Below are 22,807 nucleotides of genomic sequence, written 5' to 3'. Positions count from 1 at the left end.
GTTACAAGTTTAGTTGAAAGAAATTATTTGCATAATTTCAGATTTCAATTTAAACCAGGTTATTTTAAAAAAAGGGAAATTCTTACAGTCAAAACTTTTAAAAAATATGTTTAATTTTTTAGAAATTCATCTTCCATTGTGCCTCTCAAGTCATTCACTGTAGGTGTTATGGAATGCTTATGAACATTCCAACTGCACAGAAATTTTTAACAGTGTCAGGACTGGGCCTAGGGACTTAAGCACTGTGTGCTACTGATGGGAAGAAACAAAGAAGTGAGTAGCACTCACTCAAGGAGAAATGTGTATATGGCATGTACTATATATATGCATTGCGTGGGTGTAGTGTGAAGGGATGCATGTACTTGGGAAAGAAAGAGTATGTGAAAATAAAATAACCACAAAGAAGCCATACTTACAATCTTACATGCTTTTGTACTTGTACTTTTCAAGTGTCAACATGTCATTTATCAGAGTTGAGGCTATCTGTGAACCTACCTTCCTCTGGCTTGGCTGGCATTCGGCACACTCGCCTGCACATAGCTACAAAACAATTGAAGTACTTCTCCAAACTCTCATCAGACTTCTTATCAAGTCTAGCAAAGGCTCTGAACTGGTTCCAATCAAATTGTTGCTTTATAGGGTCAAAAATAACCCCAAAAGTAGAAACCACACGATAAAAATCTGCTTCCTCTCTTCTTGTCCATCTGGAAAAAAGAAACTAGTATGTCAGAACACTTTTATAAGTTTACACATGCCAATTCGATGCCAGATAGTAGGTTCTAATTTCAAATAAAATGTCTGTGTTAGAAGCAGGCACTCATTTCTACAAGGAGGAAGCTTGAAGAAACTCACTTTTGACGTTTTTCCGTTATTATAGCTTCTCTTTCAGCTTCTAGTGCTCTCACTTCTTCACGAGGTCGCCGCCGGCGCCGGTCAGTCTTCATTAGTGCCTCTTGCCTCATTTGTTGCCTTTTATAGCTACGCTGATAAGCAGTAATGAGGCGGCGCAAGCGAGTAGTTAGGGTTGAAGTGTTAGGCCAGTAGAGTTGGCCAAAATCAGCATTACTTTCACTATGCTTGCCTAGAGAAGATTAGAAGGACATATTAGGCATCCATGATCAAAACAAAAATGCTATTTGAGATATATATATAGATAGATAGATAGATAGATATAGATATAGATTCAGAGGCAATGACCCCATCCCCAGACAAAATCATCAATACAAATACCTATAAACATCCAATATTTTTTTTTTAAAAGTCCTCCTCAAGTTAGAGGTATTCTCCAACATATATACAGAACTTGAATACCACTATTATGAGCAACACTCTCAATTAAATTCTGGTATCAATAACTCAATTATAGTTGAGAGTCTCTAAAAATTATTATCACAAATACATGTTTTATTCTGTATGCAGGGGTTTTCTACTTTAAGTTAAGTTACGAAGAGCATATATGAAGGTTTTCAGATTCTCTAAATTTATCATCTTTTACCACACAAGTCTCACTAATCAACTGAGCACATATGACGTAAACTAAGTAGCAAATTATTGATGCATGAACTATGCATCTTTAAAATTTACAATAATTTCTTTAACCAAAACATACTTGGCCTGAATGTGCAGACAATAATTTGTATTATAAAAACCTCCTCCCTCTGACTTTTACAAAACTTACTTGTGTGAAGCTCTATGGATTCTTCCTTGTCAGAAGGCGAGTTTGCAAATTCCTTTGGAAAACAAGAAAGTGATTTTAGCTTTCAACAATTTAGTATTAAGCAAGCAAGGAATGTGACATTCCAAAACCTGAGAAAATGTGTTGTTACACAATAACCTTCCTAATTACACATGAGACAATCAATACATGAATATTTTAACTATGACAACAGTTATTCAAAGAGTAGATACCAATAAAAATTACATAAGCACATTAGCACATTACAATTCTTACATCAATTTCATCCTTGAATGGAGCCCTGGTTGGTTTATATTCTGGATCTTCATCTTCTCTGTCAAAGTCGCCTCTATATAAAATACAAGGCAGAAAACCAACTGTAAGAACTAGAGCACTTTAAAATAAAATCCTTTTTTCAGATTCATAAGGAGCAATGCTGAATGATAAAATAAATGCCAAGGAAGCAAATACCTATTTCTTGTATAACTATAAAATAATTAGAATGAGTATCATATTTAATGTAATTGTTTCTATATAAATATTAGCTCAAAACATAGTTACAAAAATCAGACATTATCACTCTGAATCTTCATATGTGATGTAATAGGTAAAGCCAGGCCAATATATATGATAGCACTATAAAGTTTATTAAATTTTTATAATGTCCTCCTTACCCATCACCACCATCTGTTAACATATCTGTCCCTCTCTGTTCAGCAGCTATGGCCTTGGCATCAGGCATACCAACACGTTCCAGAAAGCACAGAGTAGAGTCTGCTCTCATCGAATTGTACTTCTCATAGCCTGTACCCAGATAGAAAGGACACCAAACACCCACGTGTAAGCAAGATAGCTGTTAGAAATGATATTTTTATACTGATGTGAAACTTATAAAACCACCAGATTTCTAGAAATAGTTTCTTTCAGTAACCTAGAAGAATGTGACACACAACGGTGACATTAGCAGGGCTATCATAGATTTCCGGGGGAGCGAGTGGGGTGAGAGCACATGTGAGTGAGTGTTTGTGAGAGTGAGAGTGCGGACCAGAGAGAGAGAGAGAGAGAGAGAGAGAACACAAACCAGAAAGTAATAGTCATGGTCTAGACATACATAAAGCATCTTGCTTGTATTCCTTTGACCTCTACATGTACAACTCTGCTGCACCACTCCCTTTTAGGAGAACTGGCCCTATTGAAACCTGCACTGCAGACTGGAAATGCACACATGGGCAAACACATAAGGCCAGCGAACCTGTCTTATTTGGTTTAGGATGATGCATGTCAGTAAGATGACACTGTTCCCTCCATGGTTTTCAAACTGCTGTTTGCTTTTTCTTACTGCCCAAGTTGACTAGATGGAAAATGGCAGATCCCAACAGTGCACGGCAGGAAAATGATTTTTAGACTAGACTTGCCTCAGCTGAGCCCACACAACAGAGCTGCTGTACATAGGCAGAACAGCACAATTCAATTAGGATTTGTACTACAACACACTGTCCTTAACTGCTGTAGAGCCTCAAGCCAAACTGTAATCATGAAAGGTTTTATAAGCCATCATTCTCCCCTTTAGTCAGGCTGGGCTGCTGAGAATACCTCTGCAACCTCCAGAGAATTGGGATTATAATCAGGAATTGCTCACTGTATATATCATGCCAGCTCTGCATCCCCAGCCTTTCAAAGTTAACAAGGCTGCATCCCACTCAAGGGAGCCGGGAGTTCTCAGCACTGACATTTGTGAAATATTGCTTGGAACAAAGCCCAGGAGGCACTTGTACAGATTAATAGCAGAGGTTAAGCCCACCGTCCACTTTGACACTGCCTGGCAGAGTTAGCAAGTGAAACAGTGCTGGAAGCAGAGTTTATGGAGATCTATAATACTACTTGGCTATTATTTAAACAAATATGGTTCTGTGTTATTTACAGCCAAGAAAGTAATGTTTTCTTCTGAAATGTTCTGCAAACATTTAAAAACAGCATCTGATATTTACAACTCAAATTAGATTTTTTTTGTTAATGCAGAAGGGAAAAAGGAGATAGAAGCCAACAGTTCTTTGGAACTATACTTGCTAATATTGTGACTGAGTATTGGTATACACAGAAAGCTTTACCAAGGAGTTCTGTTCAAAGTGAGACATCACTTACCATGTTTGAACACGCCAATTAAAAGGGATTTATCTGCTTCCTTATCCCACCAGTCTGTAGGAACTTCAGCATGAAATGGCTCAGGAATCCAGATATCTACCTCACTATAAAAAAGGTTACATATTTGGTATCACACTTACATGCGTTTATGCTATAGTTAAGAGGGGAAACTTGTATAATCAGAAGAAATTAAGATGTCTGGACATGGCAAAAATGGCTATAGGGTTTTTAATTTATTGATACTTTTAAAAACTGATTTTAAAAATCCTTATATCCAATATTAGAATTTTACTTATTGTACTACCAAAGTCATTAATACTGAATATTTTTCTCCATGAAATTAAAATCCCTCTCACCTACCCTTCATACATCCACTCTCACTAAATATTTAAAACATGCAGTGTCAAATAAAAGTTTAGAGACATGAAATTTCTAAGTCTTCAAAATTCCTCCAATTAAAAATAAATACAGATTACACTGAGCACAAACCCACAAATACGCCTGCTTTGCACTAACCTTGAGTCAGCACCCTCCAAGATCTTGTCAGCTTGGTCCCCTATAACTTCTTGCCTCAGATAGTACAGCATGCGGACACGCAGCAGGACCCTGGAGAGGAAAGCAGAGAGGGGAAAAAGTTCTTAACTTCAGGACTGTTTGCCAACAGTGGCTTTTGGCAGCTGCTGCTGTTCATCCATCATCCTGCCAAGGCTGATTAGCCATGCTGTATGGTAGGCTTGAAGCGTGACAGATGGTGGCACATAATCACCTCTGTGTGGTGCTTTCTGCTGGCTTCCAACAGGCCTGCCTGGCAACCGCTTAGACTGCACAGAGAGGGATCGAGCTCAGCCCAACCCAGGCGCATTTCATTTAGTTCTACCTAGTGCAGCTTGTGAAGTTTAGACACGTACTCTACCACTGCCTCTGAAGTATTGAAGCAAGTTTGTAAACAACTGAGCAGATGGCTTTCAGTAACTGTTCTGCTTCATTATCTCATAAAATTTCCTCAGCTGCTGCCTTAATACCATTTTTGGAAGCACATCAGAAGTTGTAGGAATAAACGAGATATAAAATCTGGTTTTACTACCTTACAATAAACCCCCAATATGGAATGTCAGGCTTGTTAGATTATACACGTTTTTGCCTCTGAGAATGAAGAAGTCAGTGTTTCCTAAAAATTTTTTTTAAAGAACTTTTGCCAAATTTACTACTTCACCTGTCTAGATCTCTACAAGACAACAAAAAGCAGCCTTATTCAGATCTAAAATACAATGCTTGGAAATGCTGTAGAACCTATAATCATATGTTCCTAGTTGGAAATCCAATTGATATCCCCATATATGTATTCACTTTCATTCTGAGTGATGATAGGAAACCATTAAACAAATACATGCATGGGAAAGTATATTCTACTCTATTTGAATTAATCATGGCTGCTCAATCCAATGATAGCAAATTGGCAGTCTACAGATCACATCTGGCCTTGCTTTCTGTGGCCTCCCAGCTGGCCCCGTGGGAGAAAAGCCCAACAGTAATGCTCACTTGTGCCTCGTCTGCACTGTTAATGGAATGGGGCTGCAGCTCAGTGGTAGAGCATCTGCTTTGCATGCAGATGGTTCAATCCCTGGCATCTCCAGGAAGGTCTGGGAAGGACTCCTGCCTGAAACCTTGCAGAGCTATTGCCAGTCAAGGCAGATAATACTAAGCTAGATGGACCAATGCTCTGACGAGCTTCCGGTGTTCCCTCCCAACATCCTGTTGCCCAAACTTCAAAGCAAGTAGTGCCCTCATGATAAGGTATACCCCCAAGACATCTGCAATACTGCACTGTCTCATTTTGCACAGGGCATCTGCTGAATAAAAGGAACTGTGCAGCTACTGCTTCTGACCCTGCAAATACCATACTGAATGCAGAACATCATGTCATTTCATGTAAGGTGTTTTCTATGTCAGAAACCACACCTTGAGCAATGCCTTGCAGTGCACAAGTCATCATTTTTTACCCAACAGCTATTGTGTGTAAAGTGAAGGGACACCTAGGAGTTAGAGGCTGGCTGGGTAGTTTATAGGAATAGTAGTAGTATATAGGAAAGTATATTGGTTGGCTGGGTAGTATATAGGAAAAGAATGATTCTGGCCAGGCAAAAGGCTATTCTGCTCTCAGGCTTCCTTTTGAACCAGGTGATTTTTCTCTATGTGCTAAGACGAGAGGGCACCCCAGTGACTTCAGTGTCATTGCTGAAACCTCTGTATGTGGGGGGAGGAACATGTGGATGGCATGGGCAGGTTCTAGTGCCCAAGCAGTTTGGGCTGGGGAAGATCCAGTTCCCCGGGCTGAAGAAACTGGCCATATCTAGTCTATGCAAAGAACCACCACTGTGCTCATAGAAATGGCCTACTCATACCAGAGCCCAACTGTTTGGAAGCCTGAGAACCAGTTTAAATATTATTAAGAAGAAAGAGTGTATCACACTTTTGCTGCCTTTTGTTATGCTGCATATTATATATGTGTCTCAAAAGCAGTGATATCTTTGAGTCTGAGGGTCTTTTGGATCTACACAGAGTTATACACTGTACCTAGGCACTAATTCCACCTGCTATAACTCTCTTGCACTTCTGCTCTTCTCACTTCCTTCTACAATGTTTCAGTTAGTTCTAACTTTTATGATCAGAACTTGGGGGGTGCATTAGGGTCTTGTGACTGAATATATATCTATGTAAGGACAACTCTGCAGTATATGCCAAAGTGAGGTACAAACCATCACCATACTGGCTGTTCAACAGGGCACCCTAATACAATACAAGCACATTGACTGGGATACAAAGAGCAACATTAAACATGCTAAAGAGCTTGAGCTCACCCTGTGGGACTTTTTACTTGCTCTCTTTTAAATACCAGATCATACTCTATACAGAATTGAAAGAGGGAGCACACTATTGTTCAAGTAACAATAATTAAAGACACTAGTGGGTATACCAATTTGTATTATGTAAAGTAAGCAGCATCCAGAGTAGTGTTTGAACAAGCTAGGGAAGGTCCTGAAACCCCCAGGGACATATTTCTGAGGGTTCAGGGAGATGCAGAGGAAAAGGAGGGTTGTTAAAATTACCCCTCCCCTCACTGTAGCAGCCAGTGTTCCCTCTGACAGGGATTCTCAGATGATGTTGACTACAACTCCCAGAATCCAAAGATGCACATTGGGATGAAAAACCCCAACTTCAAGTATATGCTGATGGGATTTGAGCTGTCGGTGACTGACCAGGAGAGAGATCTTGGGGCCGTGGTGGACAGCTCATGGAAAGTGTTGACTCAATGTGCGGCAGCTGTGAAAAAGGCCAATTCCATGCTAAGGGTCATTAGGAAGGGGATTGAAAATAAAACAGCTAATATTAAAATGCCCTTATACAAAACTATGGTGCAGCCACACCTGGAGTACTGCATACAATTCTGGACACCACATCTAAAAAAGGACATTGTAGAACTGGAAAAGGAACAGAAGAGGGTGACCAAGATAATCAGGGGCCTAGAGCACCTTTCTTATGAGGCAAGGCTACAACATCTGGGGCTATTTAGTTTAGAAAAAACAACAACTGCGGAGAGACATGATAGAGGTCTATAAAATCATGCATGGTATGGAGAAAGTGGGGAGAGAGGAATTTTTCTCCCTCTCACATAACACTAAAACCAGGGGTCATCCCATGAAATTTATTGCCAGGAAATCTAGGACCAACCAACCGAAGTACTTTTTCACACAACACGTAATCAACTTGTGGAATTCTCTGCCACAAGATGTGGTGACAGCCAATAACCTGGATGGCTTTAAGAGGGGTTTGGATAACTTCATGGAGGAGAGGTCTATCATCAGCTACTAGTTGGAGAGCTATAGGCCACCTCCAGCCTCAAAGGTAGGATGCCTCTGAATGAAACAGGATGCTGGACTAGATGGGCCTTGGGCCTGATCCAGCAGGGCTGTTGGGCTGTTCTTAATCCCCTGAGGCAATAGCTTTTGCTTGGGGATTATGGGAGTTGTAGTCAACAACATCTGGGAATCCCGGTTAGAGGGAACACTGGTAGGAGCATAACATTTTATGTCCATGCTGGTTGTAGTCTGGATGCTACTCAATGCCGTAACTTTCAGCACAGTACCAAGACACTTTTTTTATTTACCAGTTTTATGGATCTTAACATAATATTAAGATGAAATATTGTGAAAAAATAGCAAGTAGAATGGAAAACAACCTGTTTTGATCAATATTAGTAATCTCTTTAAAACCCCTGTACAGGTGCCTTACTATAGAGGAAAGGACCATTTTATAAACACTGCCAGAAACAATGTAGATATTTCCCTCCCTTTCTTTACCTATTCCAGGTTTAAAACTGGTTTCCATGTGGCTTTTGGTATTTGCCAATGTGAGAAGCAAAGAATAAATTTGGGACTGTAAATAATCCTAGAAAATTATCTGCCAGAATATCCTGGTATGAGAGGACCACGATATTCGGAGGGGGTTCCATTTCTGGCTGCAACCATGGATATGGAAACCATGAATATTGAGTCATTGAGGGCTATGTGATCATGGGGCTTAGGTTCCTGGTGGTCAGGGAAATAAACAAAAATTGGCCAAATTCTTTTGGGGGGGGAGGGATGGGGGAAGCTCCCTACCAAACTTTGGTACTCCCCCTGAGTCACACTGTGCCCTGGAATGCCCTCAGATTGGCTGAAAATCACCAGTTTTTCTTTACTTTTTTAAAAAAGGAGCAATTTTGAGGCTCCAACACTGGAAATGTTGGAGTTTGCCAACAAGTTTGGCAACATGACCCATTCAGCAGGTTGCCAAGATAAATTTTTTTCTCAAAAGCAAAAATTCTTACAACCATTTCAGCTTTATTCCAACCACATTTACGGCAAAATCCCATTTATTCCAATGAGGAGCATTTCCAAGTAAGTATGCTTAAGATTGTACTATGTTGCTGGTCCATTCCAACAACACTAAATGTCACACTCATATGACATGCTACATAGCTTAACACTTCCTTTGGATGACTGGATTAATACAACACCTCTAGAGTTCATCAACAACAGTAAGGTGCAACTCTCATTCACGCCAACCAGTTTTCAGACAGACATTAACTTATCTAAAACTTTGATGGTTTGAACTGATTCCTTACCCTTGCTCATAAGCAAAGATGCAACACTGTGCTAACATAACCTGAAAAAGATAAAATCTTTAAAAGTTTTTTGGCAAAGGGTAGGGAATGGGAAAGAGTGGGAGACCCTTGGATGGTGGAAGGGCAATGCTTCACTGCTCTTAGAGAGAAGCCTCCCCTGCATTGTGGCCAAAGAAAAAAAGGTGGGGGGAAAGCAGGTTGCTTACCTCTAAGGTGATCTTTAGGGGGATCCATAGTCCCTCAAAACTGGGTCTGTGCACATGCACAGAAGCCTCTGTGGAAGAATCATAAACTAATTGAGGCGTGGTTAGGCTCGCCGTCTTGCACATGTGGCGCGTTGTTAAATTAGGTGCAAGAGTGCTTCTTCCCTCAGTTCCCGAGGCCATTGCATTGAGCACTGATGGAGCTGAAGATGAGTCAGGTAAGTTGTTAGTTACAGTTGTTGTTGTTACAAATAAGCATTGTAGAGGTGGTGTAGGCCGGGCGGGCGTTGTAAGTGACCATGGATCCCTCTAAAGATCACCTGTTACAGATAAGCAACTTGCTTATTTTTAAGGGGATCCATGATTGCTCACAACTGGATGATTAGCAAGCTCAGCAGATTGGAGGTGGGAGCTAGGATGCAGTTACAGAACCTTTTTAAGCACCGCTGACCAAAATTAGCTTCAGCTGCAGAACTAATGTCCAATGCATAATGTTTGACAAAGGGCTGATCAGAGGACCAATGGCACTGCCGCAAATGTCTCTCATACTAATATTGGATATGTGGGTTGTTGATGTGGCTATGGCTCTTGTAGAATGTTCCCTAATTTGAGAAGGGAGTTTAACCCCTTGATGGTTATAACAGAAGAAAATGAGCTCAATGAGCCAATGCGACAAATATTGTCTAGAGATAGGAAGACCTTTATGTTTGCCTTTGCAGGAAATGAAGAGTCTATTGGATTTCCTGAATGGGTGCACTCTGTCCAAGCAGTCAAACAACGCCCTCCTGACATTGAGGGAGTGTATGCATTTCTGGAGGGTGGTAGAAGGATTTGAGAAGAGAGTAGGTAAAGTAAGGTCCTGATTTAAGTGGAAATCAGAAATTGTTTTGCATCTGAAAGAAGGATCCAGTTTAAGCACTACTTTGTCAGGAAAAAATTTTGTGTAAGGAGAATCAGTAAGTAGGGCAGTGAGCTTGCTGACTCTCCTGGCTGTGGTGATAGCAATAAGAAAGGCAACTTTGAGGGATGAGGATCTGAGGGAAGCAGAAATTAGAGGATCAAAAGGAGCTTCTGTGAGTGAGGAAAGTATCAGAGAGAGGCTCTAGGGTTCAATGGGAGGTCTGACAGGAGGAAAAAGTTATTCATTCGCTTTAGGAACCGTTTGGAGTCTAGGTGAGAGAAAGCCGTCCTTCCACCCCATCCTGTGTGTCTAGCTGAAAGGGCTGCCAAATGCACCTTAAGGGACCTGTTGGAGAGGCCAGACACTTTAGCAAGCTCTGGTAGAGGAGGATCTGGCGGACAGAGGCAGTGAAGGGGTTGAATCCCTTAGAGGCAGCAAACACAAGAGATATGCAGCTTCCACTTGCATTTGCAATTTTTACAAGTAGATTCTTTTCTTTCAGTCAAGAGAACAAAGTCTAGAAGTTGAGTCTCCAAGCTGTCAGAGAAGAACCTGGCCTGAGTTCTAAGAAAACAGATCTTGGAGCAGTGGAAGATGTTGATGTTGGCCCTTGGATAGGCGAAGGAGAATAGGGAACCAGGGTTGGTGTGGTCACCACAGGGTTATAAGGACGCATGGCGTCCCTTCCTGTAGGATTTTGGTGAGAATCCTGGGAAGGTGGGAAAAGAGAGGGAAGAAGTAAAAGAGGTGAGACGTAAGTTCCCCATGGTGTTCTTTCCCACAGCAGCCCTTGAGCAATAAAGGCTTCAACTTTTTGTTGAGTTCAGTGGCAAAAAGGCCCACTTTTGGAGTCTTCCAAAGATGGGATATATGGAGGAGGAAAGGAGTGTTCAATTCCCACTCTTGATGTGTACCACCAGGTGGATATCGTGGCTCACACAACAGTCCCATAAATGAGAGGCTAGGTGACAAAGAGAGCAGGAAGCAGGCCCTTCTTGGTGGTTTACATAGGCTGTTGCGGTTCTATTGTCTAGGAGTAGTTGATCTACTTTGTGTTTCAGCAGAGGAAGGAATGATTTTAAGGCATAGAAGGCTTCTAGGAGTTCCAGAAGGTTTATGTGGAGGTGACGTTGTTGAAGAATACAGAGACATTGGGTGTGCAACCCCTGGCAGTGGGGCCCCCAGCCCTTCAGAGAGGTGTCCGAGGTGACAGTGAGAGAAGGTGAGGGGAGACTGAAAGGCATGCCAGAGAAAAGGGAGGCCAGCTTCATCCACCAATGGATAGATTTCAGGACCAGAGGCAGAAGGGAAAGCTAGATGTTCTGGCTGCTGATGTTAGGTTTGAACACCGACAAAAAACAGAGCAGGAGTGTTTTTATGTGGAGTTGAGCATATGGAACAGTGGTGGTGCAGGAAGCCATACGGCCCATAAGCCTCTATATTGTATTGTATGGCAAGGGCTGATGAGGCAGAATGAGATCAAGTTTTTGATGGAAAGCTTCCTATTCTCCAGACCGCATGCTTTCCCCATTTCTGAATCTAGAAGGGCACCAATGAAATTTATTTGGCGCCAGGTCATCAGATGGGATTTGGACCAATTTACTTGGATCCTGGGTATAGTGGGGATGTAAGAGTAAAAGGAGATCCAGGGTATAATGGAGACGTGAGAGTAAAGAGTTCTTGTCCAGGGTATAGTGGAGATATGAGAGTCTGATGTGAAAAGCTAGCTGACCAGAGTAAAACAAAGCATTTGATCCCTGCAAAAGAAGGGAGGGTGGAAAATTCTATGACATAACTCATGGTAATTATGCTTAATATCCATGTGTCCAATGTAATAAGACACCATGTCTCCGAAAATATGATGGTGTAGTGAGACAGCAGCAACAAGCGACTTGGGTCACAGTGAGGTGTTTGGCCGTGCTAAGATGTTGTTTGGTTATCTCAGCAGACTTTGCCAGGGCAGCTTTAAACTTGTCTTGGAAAGTATCAGGATCATCAGCCAGGAATTGCTTCAGCTCATCCCAAACTGAGAAGTTGTACTTAGCCATACAGGCCATGTAACTGGCTAGGCATGAGGAAGGGTAAGATCTCCTGCCCATGGAGTCGAGCTTCCTTCCCTCCTTATCTGTGCGGGCAGAATGGGATTTGCCCGATTTGCTGCTTATGGTGCAGTCAATTACCAGAAAATTTGGGAAGGGGGATGCTTGAACAAAAACGGGCAGGAATCCTCCTGAATCATATAAAGGCTTTTGAAGCACTTAGAAGTAATGGCCGAAGTCAAAGGAGTGTTTCAGGCAACCTTGCTGAGTTGGTTAAGACTGGTTGCACTGGGAGTGAAGTAGGTTGCGAGGAAGAAGAGCTGGACATGAATTTGTAGACTGGGACAGAGACTTTTTGTACAGGTGCCTTAATTTCTAGTCCCAGGGCCTTAGCCATGTCAAGGACTTGTAGACTGTAGGATTTGGTTCCCTAAGCTGGGGAACTAGATGGAGGAGTGGAATCATTTTCATCTGAGGAGGTGCCAGATGGTTGGTCCATTGCTACAGATTTTCCTTGTGATGAGGAGGATTCATATTCCCCATCAGAGCTCACAACATGCACATCAGGATATTTATTGGAAATTGGCTGAGTAGGATTAGTACTTGTCAGTCCAGGTGGAAGAGCAAGAGGCTGATACGCCACAACGATCTGAGGAGTGGCATGTGCTCCAGGTCTCTTAAAAGGAAAAAAGGGCTCAACAGGTGTGAAGCTTGTGTCCTTAGAACAGCCTCTAGGTCTCCCTCGAGCTTCTTGGCTTTCAAAAGGCAATATTTGTCATTGTCATTAGGGAAAGCCGGAGAAAGGGGATAGTAAGGATCACTGAAATGGAGGAAGCCCCTGATGTATCCCCAGGACTAACGCACCCAGAGAGCTTCAATAGTCTAATGGGTGATTAGTGGGTGAAGAATGATGCTATCTCTCACCCTGTGGGTGATATGGAGAGTGTCGGAGTGACTTATCTTGGACAGCCAGATGGAGTCTTGGGGACTGATGAAAGATTAACTGAGGAAGGATGGAGGATTCAGAAAGGAAAGCCCTTAAAGGTAGACCCCAAAGGGATAGTGGTGGAGGACCCCATTATGGGCTTCAAAGATCTGGAAGTGCAATCTTGAACAAATGGTGATGCAGCCCGAGAGGAGTGCCTACTCCTGCTGGATCCCGAGTGTATAGTGTATGCTGGAGAGATTACAGGTAAGAGGTGTAGACAAACAGGCGAGGCCATTGGCATTGATGTTGGCAGTAGTTGTGTTGGTTGTAAAGCAGTCGATGCACTGAGACCATTGCCATCGACGTTGGGGAGCATAGAGATGCTAGAGTAATCAGCAGCGCCGAGGTCTGTATTGCAGAGAAGTTGATCTTGAAGGTGCAACGGTGTGTGTCAGCTGTGGTAATTTGTCTGTGCGGTTGTCAGCGAGAGTGTATGGGCAGAAGTCCTCAATGTCAAAGCTGATGTCTAAGCAGTCAACATCGACATTCTGCAATGTTTAGATGAAGATGGGGACTTGAAGAACCGTGTTTGCGCTTCTTACACTGGTGATGGGAATCGGCTTTAGAACGCACTGCTAGTGTCTTGAAAGTATGATCACAGTGGTCCCCATCCTGAGACAAGGCATGGGGGATGGGTATAAATGTCAAGCCTGAGGCTGCTCCTGATGGGCAGCAGTCAGTCAACAGTGACACTGTTGATGGAATCGACAATCTAGGCATTGGAGTTGGCGGACGAAGCACCATCTCATATAGGACCATCCACAAATAATGTTCCCTCATCCGCTTCAAAAAAGCCAGACAAGTTTTATAGGCACCAACGTTGTGGTTTTCCCCTAAGAAGATTAAACACTGTTAAGCCAGTCTGAAGAGAGTAACATTCCCCTGCAAGAAGTACCCCTCTTAAATGTTTTTTCCAAGTCCAGAGAGGGGGAAATGGCGAGCAATGGCGGGCAAAAGAGAAAGTAGAGTTAAATAGACTGTGGTTGAAGCTGGGAGTACACAGGTAAACTAAGCCAAAACAAAGTCCGAAAGTGTAGTCAAAGAACTGTCCATAGGGTTAAAAAGGCCAGAAAAGGAATAAGGAAGGAAACTGTGTTTTCTCCACAGGAATGATTAGTGAACAGAGTGAACCTTTCTGAAGTGGCTAGTGCAGCAGTCATGAAGGAACTGTGGGAAGAGGCATTCTCCTGCCTAATTTAACAATGCGCCATGTATGCGAAACCATGGGCCTAAGAGCGCCTTGAGGAGCTTGCAATTCTTCTGTGGAGTCTTCGGCACATGAACACAAACCCAGTTGTGAGGGACCATGGATCCCCTTAAAGATCAGTAAGATCTGCTGGAAGAAGAGAGAAAGAACCACAGATACTATTTTAGCAATAGAATTAAAACTACTTCCTTGAAATGACTGATTAAAGTTAATCACACAGGAAAGCTTGCTGTTAAACAGCAAAGTCAACTTTTGAGCTGACTGACAATATATCACAATTTAAATGCAATTAACACAACACTCTACATGACCTATTACATGGTGTTTAGGATCTTATAAAAATATCCAAGTTCAGGTAATTTTGAAAACAGAATTAAGAAAACTTACTTGTTACAGTGGTGCTTGAGGTGTTTCTTATAGCTGTCCTCCTGAAACAAGGCATCTGGGTTACAGCTTGCTAGCCAGTCAGCATTCTGTAGAACTGGTTGTGAACTCTGAGCTTTCACTTTTTTACCTTTTCTTCCTCTGGGCACTGGAGCAGACAAGCCTAAGAAACACATGCTATGATTTCTCAGTAGGGAACATTTATTTATTTATCATATTTTTATACCACCTTATATATAACTCTCTAGACACATTAGGTGTATTAGATATACACATTAACAATGATTCCATATGGAGGAGGAGGATCCTATGAAATCACTTTCACACAGAGTCCTTTCAACGCATTCACTTCTGACAATCTGTCACATGCAGGTCCGTGTTCACTAATTTTCAAAAACATGCATAGAAGACAGGAGCACAGAGGTTCTACAGACTCTGATACTGGCTGCACACTTCACTTTCAAAGAATCTTTTTAAAATTCTCTCTTTTAAACAAGAAATCAAATGATTGCAAATATATGGTTTTCAACGTGTGGGAAATCTGAGAAGCCAGAAAAATAGATGAAGAACTTTTCCAGAAGTCAAAAAGCAGTGCCTATATACTTCTTATTCCCCATGAATGCTGTGCAAAAAATTATGCAAAGATCATGAGATTGCAGCAGTAAATATAGAAAGAGAACCCAAACAAAATTTCTTATAGTATATTGTGCTAATTTAGTGCCCTGTCCTGCTGACTTCAACAAGCATGGTTTTAAGCATGTGTTTAAATTCAATGGGATTTAGAATTTCTTAGCTCTAGCAGGAGCAATGCAAATTGTCTCTCACCATTCTTCCAAGGAGCTTAGAGTAGCATTGTAGCCTTGGAACAATTCTGTGCAGAACACTAAGAAAACACTTGTCCAAACCAGTCCAGCACTTAAAGGCAGGTGGGGGCGGGGGGGGGATCTGGATTTTCCACATCTAAGCCAACGTTAGCCATAACATCACATCCAGATTAAGGAAGCGTTGATGCTATGTTAGAAATGGTGGTGCTCCCAATGAGTTCCAACATATGCAGTACCCCCAACTGCACAAGGGGGAGTCAATTTAAACAGCCTCCCATTCCTTGGAAGTAATATATGGCACACAAAAATAGGCCCCTGAAGAATGAGTGACCTTCAGGGACATATTTCTGTGTGTCACAGAGAACTTTTGGAGAACTGGGAATAGGTAGTTAAAATCCACTCACTGCGGCTTGAAGTTAGTCAAAGCAGCATTGGGAGCACTGCTTCTTCTTATCAAGCACTGGAACTTTCTTAGTCTGGATGTCAGCCAACAATTTTAACAATTTGTGAGTAAACAAAAGTGTCATCTACAAAAAATGGTCATGTTAGGTTTCTGGCACTAAGGATTTTAATATACTTGATATTTGGTTTATTTGTGTATCCTAAGGGTAGGCCACTCAATTACATATTTTTACAACAGAACCCTAGGAGCTGCCTTAAACTGAGTCAGACCATTTCGCCTTGTCTACATTGACTGGCAGCAGCTTCTTCAGGATTTCAGGCTTAGCTTCAGCAAGGTGGCTATATAGTGTACCCTTAGATTATGCTCTGGGACCCAATAAGCAATTGCAAAAATTAATTTCTATTGACACTGTGGCAATAACCTTTTAACTGAAGAAAATTAATTTTAGCTATTAGGAGATCACTGTTGTGCTCTCTCTGCAGAAGTAATGCAGTTGAGTTATTGGGAAGGCAATGCCATATGAAGACACTTATATACTTAATTCAGGATAAGATCTTGAGTTACTTGCTGATCAAAGTAACAGCAGCACATAACTAATTTTAAGATGTTACCTATGAAGTACTTTCCTACTTTTGTTTACTTTCAAAAGTTGAACAAGAACATAAAACAGTGTTCCATGGTTCTAAAACCATTACTGCTACAGAGTTTTAGATGAAACCACTGCATGCAGACAATTACCAGAATGATTAACTAAGGCTCGCGTTTGTCCATCCACAGTTGGAGTGATCAGATCCCAAATAAAACTTTTGATGTTTTCATCCCCTTTGTAATGATTAAGACAATACACAAGGATAGTCCGGCAGATGGTTTCCACATCTTGTTCTGTTAGTTGACGTTTATAGCGACCATGTGAGAGGATATCAGTCCACCGTCCCCAGCTGCAAAAAAATGTAAAGCATATGTATACAGAACTGGGTATGTATTTTGAAATTAACTTCTGGGGGCAACATAAATTGGAAGTTCCTGTGTTGGCACTATATGGATTTTGAATTTGCAGGTGATGTCAGGCAATCCAGCTTCTAGCACCAAAGAGCTAAGAATATTTATTTTACTAAGCAGACAGTCAGTTCATGGCTTGTAAAAGCCACAATTTAAACTATACTAGAAATTTTAAAGTATACATGTTTTAACATGAATAGTCCTGGTAGACTATGAATAGGAAATTCTATCCCAGAGCAATATCTGAAGTTTTGAGATGTTGGGATCAACTGGAATTTGATTGAGTAATCTACTATTTGTAATAACTGCACACAATTTTACAGGAGCAAGGTTGAAACAGAAGCCCTTAATCTCACTTTAATGGTAGCTCAATAAGATAGCTTGGCTAAATTCAAGACAATAAGTCATTTGACGCAGTAGTTCAGCTGTGCTAGTACTCAAATTTCAAAGAGATAGGAGTTTAATAAGTTACAAAACAAATGGTGCTGGGACACTAAAATGAGTACTTGACTACTTATTCATTCCCCTTCTTCCACACAAATAACTATTTACACTATTTTTAGGTATTAGGGAATAACAGGTTTTTTGAATGACAATGGCAAGAGACAGTTCAAAAGAAATCAGAAAAAAAGGTTGTTCACCTGTAACCAATGATCTGGTAGTGATCCATTGCAGTAATAAGAATGGGTTCTGTGCCTGTGAGGGACCATTCAGGCAGAATTAACTAGCTCCTCAAAGCGCTTAGCCCCACCCCTTGCATGTGGTGCATCTCTTCGGTTTGGGCGGGCTAGCGTTTTCACCTCAGTTCCTGGAGCACTGACACTGAGATCCAAAAGTTGTATTGCAGCAGTGTACATCACCAAAAGGTAAGCAGTGTTTTTTCTCACTCTGCAAACATACGTTGTCACTTTGCATACTGCAGCGGGGCCGATGGGAGGGTCTTATGACTGCAACGGATCACTACCAAATCATTGGTTACAGGTGAGCAACCTGTTTATTTGGATCACGATCCATTGCAGCCATAAGAATGGTTGACTAATGAGCTGTCAGTCTGGAGACGGGTGTAGTAAGCTTAAAGTAAGACCCTATTCAGCACACCCCTCCCAAAGTTGGCCTGAGCTGAAGAGCGAAGGTCCAAAGCGTAATGCTTGACAAAGTTATGCTCAGAGGACCAGGTGGCTGCAGTGCAGATGTCTCTGAGCCTGATTCCTGCCATATCGGCAGCAGACGTAGCATAAGCTCTAGTAGAATAGGCCCATATGGTTTTAGGAGGGTCCATGTTTTGAAGCTTGTTAACGAAGAAAATCAACTCCACGATCCATTGGGAGAGTCTCTGTCTTGAGATCCAGTAATCTTTCATGTTACATTTGTAACTCACAGTGAATCCTTTTGTCTTTCTCTAGGGCTTCATCAGTTTCAAATAGAAAAGGAGAGCCTGTCATACGTCCAGGGAATGCAGTGAGCACTCAAGGGGTGTCCTGGAATTCCGAAAGAAGGTAGGTAAGATGATGTCACTATTAATACGGAAGTCAGTGACTATTTTAGGTCTGAATTCAGGATCCATGCCTAGCACTTCTGTATCCTCATGAAATTTAGTACAAGGCGTATCTATCCGTAGAGCACTTAATTCACTGACACGGCATGCAGACGTTATGGCTAACAGAAAAGCTATTTTCAGTGTCACCAACTTAGGGGCTGCCATAGCCGTGGGCTCGAATGGAGACTGCCAGGGCTGAGAGAACAAGGGAGAGGCTCCATTGATCAGTGGGCCACCGGATCGACAGATAAATTTGTTTAACCCCTTGAGGAATCTCTTTGAGTCTGGAGGAAAGAAGACGGTTTTCCCGTCCCAACCAGGATGGTGGGCAGAAACAGCGGACAGGTGAACCTTGATGGAGACATTGGCCAGGTTACTTTGCTTTAGAGATATAAGATAGAGTAAGACCTCCTGGGAAGTTGCGGCACAAAGTAGGAATCAGCATACCTGGGCATAGAGTCTGAACTGTCTCCACTGGCTGTTATAATTTACTAGAGTGGATTTCTTCCGGTTGTTTAGGAGAATGTCCATCAAGAGCCTATCCTCCATGCGATCAAGTTCAGGGTTTTTAGGCCAGGATGGTGTAGCCTTCCGTTTTCTTGTAGGAGAAAGTCTTCATGTTGGGGCAGATGCCTGTGGTGGCCCCTTGACAGTCTGAGTGCCTGTTGAAACCATGGCTGCTGGGGCCACCAAGGAGCAATCAAAATGCAGTCTGCCAATTCCTGAAGGATTTTTGCTAGTATTCTGTTCAGCAATGGGTAAGATGGAAAAAAGTATAAAAATCTTTGACCTCATTTGAATTGGAAAGCATCCCCTCTGGAGCCATGCCCGATGCCTGCCCTCGAGCAGTAATGGGGGCACTTCTTGTTTGTGGGTGTAGCAAACAGGTCAATTTCAGGTGTGCCCCAGGCCTGGAACAATGGATGAAGGTATTGAAGGTTGACCTTCCATTCGTGTTGATGCAGAGTGAGGACCTGCTGAGGTGGTCTGCTGAGATGTTATCCACCCCTTTGATGTGGATTGTGACCAGTCCTATTTGTCTCAGTATGGCCCAGTTCCTGATCTAGAGGCTGAGCAAGCAGAGGGAGCAGGAGACTGTTCCTCCCTGATGATTCAAGTAGGCATTAGCTGTAGTATTGTCTAGACTGATTTGGATGTTTTCTCCTGACAGGGATGGCTGAAAAGATTTCAGAGCCTGAAACACCACCAGGAGTTCCAAGAAGTTGATGTGCATCTGGCGTTGGCTTGGAGACCATAGACCCTGAGCTTGCAGGGCCCCGCAATGGGCTCCCCAGCCTTGCGTCCATCATCAGCCATCATGAAGGTTGGGTTACCTGGAAGAGGACCCTGGAGAGAAAGTTGGCTTGCTTTGTCTGCCACTGTAGGCACACAAGGACCAGTGGTGGAATCAGCATCTCTGTGCTGTCCACATTTGGATGAAATGAGGAGAGAAACCAAAGTTTGAGACGTTGAAGACATAGCTTGGCGAAGTGCACAGCAGTGATGCATGATGCCAGGAGTCTCAGCAACGTTTGAATTTTGTGGGCTCTCTGTGTGGGTTGGCTTATGAATGATGTTACTAGCACTTTGAGGTGGAGGAAGCGCTCCTTGAGCAATGCCTTTTGAAGCTGTGCATCGACGGACCACCCCTATGTAATCCATTCGTTTGGCTAGCTCCAATCCAGACTTCGACCAGTTGACCTGAATGCCCAGTTCTTTGAGTAAATTCAGGAGTACTGAGATCTGCAAAGCTAATTTGCTTCTTTGTCTGCATGTCAAGAGCCTGTTGTCCAGGAAGGGAAAAATGGTAATGCCTTGTGCCCGAAGGTGAGCGACAATGACAGCCATGCACCTGTAGAAACATGGGGTGCCGTTGCCAACCCAAACGGTAGGACATTGTATTGAAAGATGTGGTGACCCACTGTGAACCTCAAGTATTGTCTGTGATTGGGTTAGATCCCAATGTGGAAGTACGCATCCCGGAGATCCAAGGTTCCGAACCATTCCTCCCCCAAAAGAAGAGGAAGGATGCTCTGCAGCGTCATAAGAACAGCTCTGGATCAGGCCCAAGGCCCATCAAGTCCAGCATCCTGTTTCACACAGTGGCCCACCAGGTCCCACTGGAAGCCTAAAGGCAGGAGTTGAGGGCATGCCCTGTCTCCTGCTGTTACTCCCCTGCAACTGGTACTCAGAGGCATTCTGCCTTTGAGGCTGGAGGTGGCCTATAGCCCTCCAAATAGTAGCCATTGATAGACATCTCCTCCATGAAGTTATCTAAACCCCTATTAAAGCCATCCAGGTTGTTGGCTGTCACCACATCTCTTGGCAGAGAATTCTACAAGTTGATTACGTGTTGTGTGAAAAAGTACTTCCGTTGTTGGTCCTAGATTTCCTGGCAGTCAATTTCATGGGATGACCCCTGATTCTAATGTGAGAGGGAGAAGAATTTCTCTCTATCCACCCTCTCCATACTATGCATGATTTTACAGAACTCCATCATTTCTCCCCGCTGTCATCTTTTTTCTAAACTAAATAGCCCCAGGTGTTGTAGCCTTGCCTCATAAGAAAGGTGATCTAGGCCCCTGATCTTCTGCACCTTTTCCAGTTCTACAATGTCCTTTTTTAGATCTGGTGACCAGAATTGCACCCAGTACTACAGGTGTGGCCGCACCATCGTTTTGTGTAAGGGCATTATAATATTTGCCATTTTATTTTCAATCCCATTCCTAAATATCACTAGCATGGAATTGGCCTTTTTCACAGCTGCCGCACATTGAGTTGACACTTTCAACGAGCTGTCCACCATGACCCCAAGATCCCTTTCCTGGTCAGTCACTGACAGCTCAGATCCCATCAACATATACTTGAAGCTGGGGTTTTTCATACCAATGTGCATCACTTTACACTTGACAACACTGAACCACATTTGCCATTTTGTTGCCCACTCCCCCAGTTTGGAGAGATCCTTTTGGAGCTCCTCACAATCCATTTTGGATTTCACTACCCGAAAGTGTTAGATATCATCTGCAAATTTGGCCACCTCACAGCTTACCTCCACTTCTAGATCATTTATGAATAAATTAAAAAGCACCTGTTCCAGTACAGATCCTTGGGGGACCCCACTTCTTACTTCCCTCCATTGTGATAACTCTCCATTTATCCCTACCCTAGGTTCCCTGTCTTTCAACCAGTTAGCAATCCACAGCAAAATTTCACCATGCAAAACTTGTGCAAATCACATAACAGTTCAACCATCAGAAGTCCATTATTGGTCTCAGTCCCCCATCTCATTTCGGAACTTGGAAGTAACAGGAGTAAAAACCCTGCCTCTGATCTGGCCACCGAACAGGCGATACCACCCCCTTGTTTAAGAGAGTTTGAACTTTGAGTGCAGGTGTGTACTTGATCTCGTTGAATGCCGGCAGGGCTTCGAACTCGATGGCATAGTCTATCTGGACTATGCGAAGGACCCACCAGTCTGATGTTCTGTTCCGCTATGTGAAGGCATGATTTTCCAGCCTGATGTTGCAGGTGGCTAAGATGGAGTAAGTCCGGTGGTTGAGACTCTTGAACAAAGTGAATCAGTGGACTGGCCACTTAATCAAAGGCGCTGCTTGTTGGAGTCAGCAGGTTTAGTGCATTGAGCTTGAGAAGCCCTAGGTTTTTGGTTAAAAGGTTTTCTCCTGAAACACTGATAAGCTTTACAGAAGTCCCTCTTGTCAGTTTGTAACCTGAATATTGCCATAGATTATATTGGTGGTAATTTGTTGTATAGGACTGAGTTTGTGTTGAAAACGTTTTTGCAGTTGACTTCGATATCTTGATGGATTCCATAATGGCATCCGTTGTTTCACAAAAGAAGCCCTTCCCATCGAAGGGCAACTTCTCAACCCTATCCCTCATGGTGAGATGAAGTGCAGTTGACCGTAGCCAGGCAAGTCTTCTCAGTGTTATAGCCCCTGCCAGAGTCTGGGACTCTTTTCCCACTAAGTGCTTAGCATTGGCCAACTGTTGGCATGTAAGTAGCATGACCTTAGTGTATCTATCATTAAATTTAGCCAAAAACTCTTCAGGCGAAGGCTCAGCCTGTTGCTGGGAAAGATCATCCCAAAGGGAATGTGTATACTTTGCAAAGCAAGCTGTATAATTGGTTATTCTTTACCGCCAGACAAGATATTGAATACATTTTATGTCCAAAGACGTCCAACTTGTGCCTTTCTTCTTTATCTCCCGAAGTGGTGCATCATCTTGCCAGTTTTAGAAAAAGAAGCACAGTCTATCTCAATAGAGTTAGGGGAAGGATGTTTTAAGAGGAAACCATTCTCATCCCCCTGGATTCTG

The 22,807-nt window shown here is 42.6% G+C and overlaps 1 protein-coding gene across 12 annotated transcripts in view; it reads right to left on the bottom strand.

Moving 5' to 3' along the window:
• Positions 1-22,807, bottom strand: part of CHD7 (chromodomain helicase DNA binding protein 7) — a 292,592-nt gene that overhangs the window by 14,757 nt on the left and 255,028 nt on the right. For all 12 annotated transcript variants that reach the window (XM_053246208.1, XM_053246203.1, XM_053246209.1 and 9 more), the window contains 9 exons: positions 16,669-16,868; positions 14,707-14,866; positions 4,334-4,423; positions 3,818-3,921; positions 2,350-2,479; positions 1,952-2,024; positions 1,679-1,730; positions 853-1,081; positions 496-704 (listed from right to left, as the gene is read on the bottom strand). In XM_053246208.1, the coding sequence (XP_053102183.1) occupies positions 496-704; positions 853-1,081; positions 1,679-1,730; positions 1,952-2,024; positions 2,350-2,479; positions 3,818-3,921; positions 4,334-4,423; positions 14,707-14,866; positions 16,669-16,868 (1,247 nt within the window). The remainder of the gene's footprint in view (positions 1-495; positions 705-852; positions 1,082-1,678; positions 1,731-1,951; positions 2,025-2,349; positions 2,480-3,817; positions 3,922-4,333; positions 4,424-14,706; positions 14,867-16,668; positions 16,869-22,807) is intronic.

The sequence above is a fragment of the Hemicordylus capensis genome, chromosome 4 (genome assembly GCF_027244095.1).
Source record: "Hemicordylus capensis ecotype Gifberg chromosome 4, rHemCap1.1.pri, whole genome shotgun sequence".
In the NCBI taxonomy this organism is placed as follows: Eukaryota; Metazoa; Chordata; class Lepidosauria; order Squamata; family Cordylidae; genus Hemicordylus; species Hemicordylus capensis.
The sequence above is the reverse complement of the archived record's forward strand: the minus strand, read 5'-3'. Positions and strand labels throughout refer to the sequence as shown.